This window comes from Girardinichthys multiradiatus, chromosome 2 (assembly GCF_021462225.1).
Source record: "Girardinichthys multiradiatus isolate DD_20200921_A chromosome 2, DD_fGirMul_XY1, whole genome shotgun sequence".
NCBI lineage: Eukaryota > Metazoa > Chordata > Actinopteri > Cyprinodontiformes > Goodeidae > Girardinichthys > Girardinichthys multiradiatus.
Genome location: NC_061795.1, coordinates 43,111,979 through 43,122,453, shown reverse-complemented (window position 1 = coordinate 43,122,453; position 10,475 = coordinate 43,111,979). Strand labels below are relative to the sequence as shown.

General features: G+C 39.1%; 1 protein-coding gene across 4 annotated transcripts in view; it reads right to left on the bottom strand.

Annotated features, from left to right (window-relative positions):
• Positions 1-4,075: 4,075 nt before the first annotated feature.
• The window catches only part of wwp2 (WW domain containing E3 ubiquitin protein ligase 2), a 76,905-nt gene continuing 70,505 nt past the window's right edge, over positions 4,076-10,475 (bottom strand). For all 4 annotated transcript variants that reach the window (XM_047381540.1, XM_047381554.1, XM_047381551.1 and 1 more), the window contains 6 exons: positions 9,057-9,197; positions 8,826-8,946; positions 7,739-7,843; positions 7,538-7,634; positions 6,408-6,480; positions 4,076-4,705 (listed from right to left, as the gene is read on the bottom strand). In XM_047381540.1, coding sequence (XP_047237496.1) covers positions 4,606-4,705; positions 6,408-6,480; positions 7,538-7,634; positions 7,739-7,843; positions 8,826-8,946; positions 9,057-9,197 — 637 coding nt within the window. In that variant the 3' untranslated portion in view covers positions 4,076-4,605. The remainder of the gene's footprint in view (positions 4,706-6,407; positions 6,481-7,537; positions 7,635-7,738; positions 7,844-8,825; positions 8,947-9,056; positions 9,198-10,475) is intronic.

Below are 10,475 nucleotides of genomic sequence, written 5' to 3'. Positions count from 1 at the left end.
GGACTTCCACAATAAAAGCCTCATATATTTTACACTACTTTTAAAGCATTTTGCTACTTTAAAGAACATTTCTAAATTGTTCTTTTAAATAACAAAATTACCAAGCTCCATCTGTAGTTGCATGCATACAGTCCTTCAACCTCACACTTACTGGTTTTCAATATTCCAGAATAGATTATCTTTACAGAGTAAAAACCTAGGACCTTGGGGGCTGAAAAAGTGTTGAGCTGGAGGCCAGAGGGACTGTGTTTTGGGTAAAATACTACTCCCTCGGAAGAGAGAGAATAATTTTACACGTGAATTTAGTTCAACTGAAACAGTTTTATTGCCGTTAAGTTGGATGAAACGTTGTGATCCTGTAATGAATTCAAGTCGATACCAACTCCAAGCATAATTCCCACGTGCAAAACCCTAATATTTAGAGGAAATTTGGAGAAAATGCAAGAAATTCATCCTGTGTTGAATTTTCACATATTTATGTCCTATTTAATGAAATAGATTATATTAGGCAAGGACCCAATATTATATAAATTCTACTCATTCTGGGGCTGAATGGTGCAGCAGTTGGTAGCACTGTTGCCTTGGAGCAAGAAGGTCCTGCATTGAAATCCTGGGTGCCTTCTGCATGGAATTTGCATCTTCTAGCTGTCCATGAGTGGGTTCTCTCCAGGTACTCCAACTTCCTCCCACAGTCCTAAAACATGACTGTTAGTTTAACTGGTTACTCTGAGACACAGATGTCACTCTCCAATCGAGGGCCGATGTCCTGCAACTTTTATATGTGACTATCTGTCAATACACCTGAATCATACAAATCATTAGCAGGGCTTGAGTGCATAAGAAGCTAATTCATTCCTTTGATTCAGGTATGTTGGACTTTGGACACATCAAAAAGCTGCAGGACACCAGTCCTCGAGGACTGCAGTTTGACACCACTGCTATGGTGTGTTTGTGGTTCTTTCTGGGCCCCTGTGATGCACTGGCAACCTGTCAAGGATGTACCCCGCCTCTCGCCCAATGACCACTGGAGATAGGCACCAGATGTTTTTTGCATTTTGGTCCCTTTTGCTCAACTTTATGCATTTGTGTCTCCATTTATCTGTTAAGTAATGTCTTTGATGTTCTGTTGGACCTCTAAGGTATTTTTAAATCCAGAGTTACAGAAATAAATAAAATCACCAGAAATAAATCATAAGTATTTTAATCGTCTGGACCAGAGGGTCTCCTTCTGGGTCAGTTTGTGTCTGTGCTCAGTAGGACTTACAGCCATCCTCTCATGCTGCTTGGAACATTTCCATCACTTCTATTGCAGAACCCCGGGCCGCTCCCAGTTTCAGACTGGAACCATTGTTGGCTAGAGGACGCCAACAGTGGGGATAACATAACAACAGTTTATTTGTGTGGCTACATCCAAGCATCTATTTCCAGTTACTGAGAACCCGAAGGCCAAACCACAAACTGCGTCCTGATGAGTGGAAAATGCTGCCGGCTCCGGCACAGCTCTATCTACATGAACAATCACTCTGACTAGTTTAGGTTTGTAGATTCAGAGGGACTGGGTTCAATTATGGTCAACATTGTTCATGTTCTCTTTTATGCTCTAAGAGCTTAAAAATCAAGTTATGTTTAAATGATGCAAGAAAGAAATTCTGAAAAGTAAATATGTAAATCTGTTCTGCGTGTTTTTAAATCAGTTGTTCTTTGATTCATTCATGGATTTTACAACATCTGCTCATTAACACCAATCTGACGCTGGTGAAATATAATGAACTGGTTAAACCGAAGGTCCATCTTATAACCAGATACAGTTGGTGAAGCAAAATGCTGAGTTATCCCTCTTTTTTAAATATTATCCTGCCAACCAGTCGGTCTCTTCTTGTAATATTACAAACTGCTCTTGATCAGTAGGTATCCAGACTTTCTGGAGCTTTTTTGGACTGTTTCATCCGTTTTCAATCCCAACTATTTCCAGCAGAATAGTTTTTTTCCTTAATCCAGCCACTTAACACCGGCCTATAAAATATTCAGACAATAAAAGAATCGGATAAACCAATGTTTATTGACAGAAAACAGAAAAACTAAAAAAGAAACAATTTAATGATGTACCTCCAGGCTCTTTGCTACTAAAACTGTCACAAACAAACAATTTATTCCAATTTTTTGTCTAATCATTAAAAAAACCCAAACATAGCACAGTTTGGCGGTTTATTCTCGAATAGGTTTTTGCTAAACACGCGTTAAAATCCAAACGCAAACTGTAAAACACTCAGAAACCCTGAAAACAACTGATGATGTCTGCATTTATACCCATTCCTTTCATTAAAGCCATACAATGCAATGTACTTTAATGGGATTTGATGAGTTAAACCCACACAAAGTGGTGCATAACTGGGAAGTGGAAAGAAAAAGTTACATGGTTTTATTATTATATTTTTTTTTTACAAATACAAAACTGAAAATAGAATAAGTTAATTTGACAGGGACTTTGCACATTAGTAGCATTGCTGCAAATGCATCAGAGTTAGCTGAAAGGCTATTTTTCATCTGCAGGAGAAACAGCAAGATAAAATATCAGATATATATATACAAACAATTAAAATATTAAAACATACATATACACAAAAGAACAGCTACAAGTAAAAGACTATATTCAGCCCCTTTTACTTATATTCCACTAAATAAAACCCAATGCCACAAAGAACCTTTAGAACTCACCCAGTTAGTAAAATCATGTGTCGATTGATAGATGAAGTGATCTATCTATCTGATATATTAATATCAAATAAATGAAGAAGGAAAATGACCAGCGTGGCGAGTGAACATAATAATAAGCAAATCTAGTAATGACGAGCATGTAAATAGGGTACCAAACATTTTAATGCTGTGTGACAATTTTGCGACGTTTTACCAGGAATTTTTTGGCTGAGTTAGGAGCTCTCTGAGAGGACTCTGAGGATCTTTATGAATCCAGGCCCTGGTGGTGAAGAAACTGGAAGAGAAGCACATTTCTGTTTTAAAATGCATTTGCTGCATCTAGCATTAACTGATTAGAGGCACGGAAGGCTGATATACAGCAGGATGAGTGGAAAATGGCATTTTTAAAAGCTCAGAAACAATCAATTAACAGAAGACTGAGACTATTACAGTACAATTGGTTAATGAGGAGTTATAGAACATCTGGAAAGCTCATTCAACAGTCCCCTGGCATTCCAGATGTTTGTTCCAAGTGTTCTGAAAGGTACCTTCTTTAACCCAAACTCCAGAAATACTGTCGGAGAACAGGTGCCATGTGATGCAAAACTCTGTCTACTGGGTATCGACCCAAAGAACCAAGGGTCATGGACCTTGGACTTTTTCAGGCGACAAGAATTAAAGCTTTAATGTGGTGAAAAATTGACTCACCATCAACAACTATGTGGGCGAAGGAAATGTCCTCTTTTTGTTACATTGGAGAAACTGACCTATTTTGTCAGAGGAGTTTGAAAATGTATGGACATCTTTATCAGATTTCCTACAAACAGCAGTGCAATATTCAATGGAAATGAATATCCCCTTCTCTTCTTTTGTTATTGTCTGAATATGTTTGCTCACTCAGGGAAACTGTTTTCTGTTTGAAATCTAAATAAAAACATTTAAATACAAAAAATAATCAGCTCCAAGCCGTTCTAACTGCTCTGCAGCTCAGCCACCGCCTTCAAGGATACCGCTTCTCCTTAGTAACTTTGGAGGAGTTGCAAAGATCCACAGCGCAGGTGGGATAATCTCCTTACCATCTAATATTGTTTATACACCATTAAAGGTCATTGGTATCATGCTGCCACTAACTATATGTCTTTTTTTATTTTTATTCCACAGACTCTACTCCTGGCTAAGAGTTCATCTGTTTAGCTGCCATTAACTTTTGGGGGGGTCAGCAACCTTCACAACCAAACCCAGGGGGCCATTTTTTGTCATTTTATAAAACAGGAGATGAAATGATTAAACAGTTTAACACTGTAAATGTAATACTGTAATATAGTTGCAGAACTCACACTGGTTTATATTCAGTAAATCTACAAGGGATGAATCAACATGGTTCGGGATTGAAATCTCATTTATTTTCGGTCTGTACAAGAAAAAATGCTGACTTCACAATTAACAGAGCAATAAAAAGTAAAATCACATCTCCTCTGTCTATCCTCTGTAACAGAGGTAAACTAGTTCCTGATAACCTCTCCGACATGTTCAGATCCTCTTGTTAAAACGCTAAAAGTGTTTCTCTTTCGTAGATATGTTACTGCATTCGCGGTTAGCTGTGCTGTGGTTGTGGAGCGACATTAAGGCTTTAATGCCATCGGGTTTTGGTGCAGTTTATAAGCTGAGAGTGGTGCTGTCCTGTCGAACTCACACTATTACAACAAAGTGAGCATCCACACACAAGTGTCCATTCACACTAGGAGCAACGGTCTCTCCTCTGTGCTCCAACTTTAACTTTTATTCTGTCGACAGACATCTTCTAGCAGGTGAGCGGCTTTGTGAGGTTGCAGCCCTGTGATTAACAAATTAAAATAAAATCAATATCAAAAAAAAGAAAGAAAACAAAGCGATCCTGTTGCTTTAACGGCTTCACTCTTGTCCGAATCCTTCTGTCTCCTCGATGGCGAACAGCAGTTTCTCTCTGAGCTGCTCCAGGCTCCTGTAGGGTGGCAGATCCAGACGGTTGAAGCTGAAACGAACCGAAAAACACAAAGAAGGAAAGTTATTCATTCAGGTTAAAACCTTCTCTAAATACTTACAGTTTAAATACTCGACGAGGCTGGGATTTTATTCAAGTTTACCCCAATTTGTGTTTTCTTTCCTCTGGCATTCTCTAAATAAAATTCAAAGGTAGTTTCTTCCCCTGTACTTATATACAGTACTATATAGTATATTAATATTATCTGATTAAAACAAGAATGTGAAGCTCTAGGTTTGATGGGGAACCAAAACAAGCGCAAAAGGTTGTTTTTAAGTAAATTTATAATTAATATTTTGCTTTGTTCTGCAAATTGTCTAGATGTTACTCATCCAAGAACAAGAAATCTGTCTTAAAACCAGTGAAGGGGGCCTTTACCCCAAATTCAAATCAGTATTGCAACTTTTCAGCCAAAATATTGTAAACACTCAAACACTGATGTGGACACAAAGTCAAGGCTTGTGCTAAAGTAGGCTGCACAGCTTTTTAGTAATTCAAAATGCTCACAAGCACAGTTGAATTTAATTTCTTCTGCAAATTTAGTTTTTCTTGGCAGAATGAAAAACAAATTCACAAAAATATGTTTAAATAAAGCTAATTTCACAAGGATTTTATCCCAATTGATCTCTAAATTCTACTGTCAACCACCACTGCAATCTCAAAATAATTCAACCCCCTGAATATAACTCCTCAGATGAGAATACAGATGCGGAGCTACTGATTGGTTGCATCTAGCCACCTGAAATACCCGGACTGTTTACGGCAACGCTTCATTAAGGCAGAGTTTTTGTTGTCCAAAACTTTAGGAGATGGGACAGTTTGAAGCATAGTTCATGAGTTTAAGGTTAAAGGAACAGTGGCTGAGAAAGATGAAGCTGTCAGTGGTTGCCACCATATTCCTCAGGAACCGACTGGTTAAAATCTCTCGATTGAGTGCAGAAGACCTGCAGAAATACCTGCTGGCAGCAGGGAGTGAGATTCAGGTTCCACAGTAAAGCACTGAGGGGGCTCCAAGACATGCACCCCAACAGACCCCAGTGATGCTCTGGGACTGCTGCGCTTGCTCTGACACTGGCAACCTGCAGCCTGTGGAAGGCAGCATGGAACCAGTCAACTATCAGGACATCCAGGCAGAAAAAGTCACGCCGTCTGTGAGGAAGCTGGAGCTTGGGTAGCATTGGACCTTCCCAACGAGGAGTGGGCTAAGATTCCTCAGGAACGTTGGCAAAAGCTGGTGTCTGGCTGTGAATTACGTTTGCAGCAGGTCATGAAAGCTAAAGGAGAATCTACAATGTACCGAAGATATTTGTCATGAAACAAATAAAACTGAGACTGCAACAGTCATCAGAAGCAGCATTTTGCGTTTCCCTTGAGGAAACTGCTTATGATATTAGCCGTGATGAGCTTTATATATTGTTCCTGTTTTAATCTGTTTATACCTTTGTCCAATATATATTATTTGCAGTGGAGGTTGAATAATTTTGACTGTAGCTGCACCTATAAATGGATTTTATTTGACAATCCAGCATTTGCTCTTTTCAATTGATAGAAAAACGAGTTCCACATCAATAAGTCGATCCTTTTAGCAATATCAAGGGGAGAATCCCATCTCCAAAGAGTCACTTCTTCAAGGAGACAAGAGGTTTATCTTTACATAAACTTTACTGAAACAACCAGCGAGGTTGTTTCTCACCATGTGTGACTTCTTGGAAGCCAAGTCTCCTTCCCCACTTTGTCTATGCAGAACTTCTGGGCACCGTTACTTCCTACAGGGAGGAAGAGAGAAAAAACAGAGGAGTCATCACACAATCATCTGAAATCATAATTTATACATCACAAATATAAGCCCTCCTCAAAGGACAACAGCGGACAAGTCAGCAATGCTTTCATTGAAGTAACTGAATGACAGTTTTTCAGAACAACCAAGATGGCAGCAATAAAAAGCACCACAGTTTTATAAAGCAAAATCTTACCAAGCTAGACAGTCACACCTTTTATCGCTTCTTACCTCTTATGTATTAGGACATAAGGAAAATGATCTGCTTCTTATGAGGTTCTGAAATTGTTTAAGCCCAACCATATGTGCTAAAACATGGTCAACAAATGGAACGCTGCCATTATTGATTAAACAAAGAAAAGGAACATATGTGTGAAAATCACGCTTGATGCTTCCTTAAGATTTTAGAGGGAGGATAGCAGCTAGGTGGCGCTGTTCAAATGCAGCTAAGAAACCTCAATAAACCAGGAGCCTCTTAAACAACATCATTTGGATGGACGAGATCATCTACAGATGTTTGGTCATAATGCACAGAACCATGTTTGGAGTAAACCAAACACGGCAGAGCAGCAGAAAAACCTCATACTGAGTAAGCACGGTGGTGGAGGTGTGATGATTTGGGCTTATTTTGTAGCCACAGGACCTGGACATCATCAAGTCGACCATCAACACCAAATCAATGTGTGGTCAAATGTGTCTGACCGCTGAAGCTTGGTACAAACTGGGTCAATAAATGGTTGCAGTGGTCAAGTCAAAGTCCAGATAAGATAAGACCTTTACAGGGGTGTGCAGAAACAAATGTCTGCAAACCCACGATAAACTGAAACATCGTTATAAACACGAATGGGTCCACAACAAAGTGAGAGACTGATACAGTCAGACAGAATATGACTAGTTATTGGATCAAGGGGTGTACTTAGTTTTTCATACACAGCCTTTTCCTTCTGGATCTGTTTTGTTTGATAATTACGGACTAAGCTTCATGTGAACATAAGCACCTCATCCTGATTAAAAGCAAGAGAACCCGTATTGAACAGTCCAGGTACCTATGAGCTCGGTGAAGCCTCCAACCGGCAGCCGGCAGGTTCCCGTTACAAACTGGAGCAGACGGATTCTCTTCTCGTTGTCCATATCTTTCACAACCTGCAGATCAGTCACACAACAGCAGGTTATGGGGATTATTTTTCATCCCTGATACTTCCTTCAGCGTGCAGTGGTACTGTATAGTTGTGTTTGGACACCATTACCTGCCAGAACCACTGGATCTGCTTGCTGTTCTTGGTGTAATGTCTGTAGATGGTGTTCTTCTGCCAGTCGGCCAGATCGATCTCCTGCATCCCGCAGAGCATCAGCTGGAAGCAACGAGACAACATCAGCAGTGTGGCCTTAGTAAGTCTGCTGCCTCTAACTCTGTCCTCTGAGTCCCATCTGTCTGTCCGCCTGACGGACACCAGGTTTTCTAGTCCACTTGGAGGACGTTTGGACAGCAGCAGGAGAAAATGGAGTTGATGGATACACTTTGATTAAACGGAGATTTGTTCGGTTGTTGATTTAATCTGCTGTTAAACTGTTCGTCTAGTTAATGTAGAGCTCTGCCTTCTACCTTTAATGGGAGAGCTCCAGTAAACAGTAATGTTTTCAGTCCTGATTTCAGGAACTTTGTTCTAGATCCGAGGAGCATATCAAGTAAATGCTGCTTCTCCTTGTTTGGTTCTGGTCCTGGGAACACTGAGCGAACAGGTCTGTGATGATAGTGCAGCACCTGAAGTACAGGTGTGATTGGATCCAGTTTCCTGGTGTTGGTCAGGTCTCTGGCTGCAGCATTATGGACAAGTTCTGAAAGCAAACGCTTTATTCTGGCAGCGCCTTTAACCTTGGTTTCTTGGACCTTCTCAGGTCTTTAACCTCATGTATTTGATGATTTATGGAGTGTAAAAACTTGAACTTTTTAAAAACAACAATATTTATACTGAATAATAAAACTGTGAAAGTCTGGAAACTGTGTAAAATAATTTAACAAGCACACTGTTCTGATATTTGCTGGAAATGGTTCCTGGGTTGGGATGTGAGATGGTGAACTCCTGCATTACTCAGTCTGAACTTAAAACGGCAGATTTTACAGTCACCTTCCTTGAAAAATAGTCCAAGAATTGGTTGTGCTAAATGAGACAGCTACTGATTTATTTTGATGAATGGATGAAGCAAAGCCATTATAATAAGACATTTTATAAGCTGATTATACAGACGTCTAACAGGATAACCAACCCATGCAACAGGAAAGCTATTTATGAATGTTTTGGTGTTTGGGCTCAAACGGATCCAACTTCTCCTCACCTCCAACTCCTTCTCATCAAAGTAGCGAAGCCACTCTAGAGGAACCACCTCGTTGAAGCCGTCCAGGAAGGCTTTGGTCTGCTCCTCCACCCCGCGGGTGAACCTCCAGTCTGTAAGCAAGCTGCAGGAACAATCCACATTTCATTTCCAAGGTTTGGTTTCATGACTTCTCTGAGATCTGCTGAGATATCATTCTTCTTCTGTGAGGTCCGACAGCTTCTACTTGCTCACCTGATGTACTCCTCCTTGTTTTTTTCTGTGACCAGCTCGTCCTCTCCGTCCTCCTTCAGCAGATGACTGGAAACCTTCCCGAGGATTTCCATGTCCTGTGCAAAATACAGCTCCACTTCACACTCCTCCAGGTTGTTCTTTCTGGAAACATAAACACACTCATCTGCTGCATTTTTAAATACTCTCAACATTTTGAGTAGGATCTTTGTTTTAATCTTAAAATTATCTGATTCTTTGTTTCTGATGTATCGCTGTAGACTAAAAGCTCCTAAAGCCACTATTCCACACAGACCACGAAAAACATGAATCGCCAAGAATTGCTCAATTTTTGGATTTGTGAAGATTCTTGGGATTTTGCAAATTTTCTGGTCAAATTTGAGATTCAGTTACGACACCGGTACAATAAAGATAAAACATGATATTAAATTGTCAAGAATTCAGTTTGATTTGCAAAGGATCTATTAAGAATACTGCACGAACGTTAGGAATTAATTACCAATATGCTGAAAGCATCGAAGAATCATGTACGATTAAACTTAAAATCACTGCTATTCATGACAAATCATCAAGACATAATAAAAAGTGATGAGGGACAAGCAGGAATAAATGATATTTGACTGATCACTGTTGATATTTACAATTATTTTTGCCAATAAAATGTAAAAACTAGTATTGAATTCTGAGATTTTACATTTCTTATTTAATTAAAACCTTTTTTTCACATTTTTTTAATTAATTTCCCTATTTCCTATTTTTTTTCCCAGGGCAGAAAAGAGATTTGGTCAGTTTTATGGGTTACACCGGCCCTGGGAACGCTTCACGAATCCCAGATTGAGTTAAGAAGACACAGGAAAGCCTACGAATCAATTAGGAATCAGTTGGGATACCTAAAAATAACCTGGGAATTTATTAATCTGTTTGTCTCTGCATCTGAATTCCAGAAGACTCGGGAATTGCAAGAACTAAAAATAAAATATGAATAAGTTACGAACTGAGAAAATTATTACGATTTAGCTGAGAATCCTAAAATTTTGATATTGTTAATTGTTTTTCATGGTCTGTGAGGAATAGTGGTATAAAGGGCAAAAAAACCCACCAGTTGTTTCCAAATTAAAGATTTAAAAACTGATAAGCAAATTTACTATTACTTTTAAACACAGTAAATAGTCATATTTTCTATATTTTCAGTGATAAACTCTAAAGTTTATCTACAACAGTTTGGTGAGAATGATTATTTTTGCATTGGAACGATTCACTCCACTCTTGGCTCCGTTCACATCAGTATATCTGAATATATGATTAAATGAATATATAATTATTATGCGCTGATCAGCGATACAGCTCTGACCGCGAAATACATATCGCCAAAAAACTGAAAACTTCTCATTACTTTTATTAATACTGCAATACATACGACAA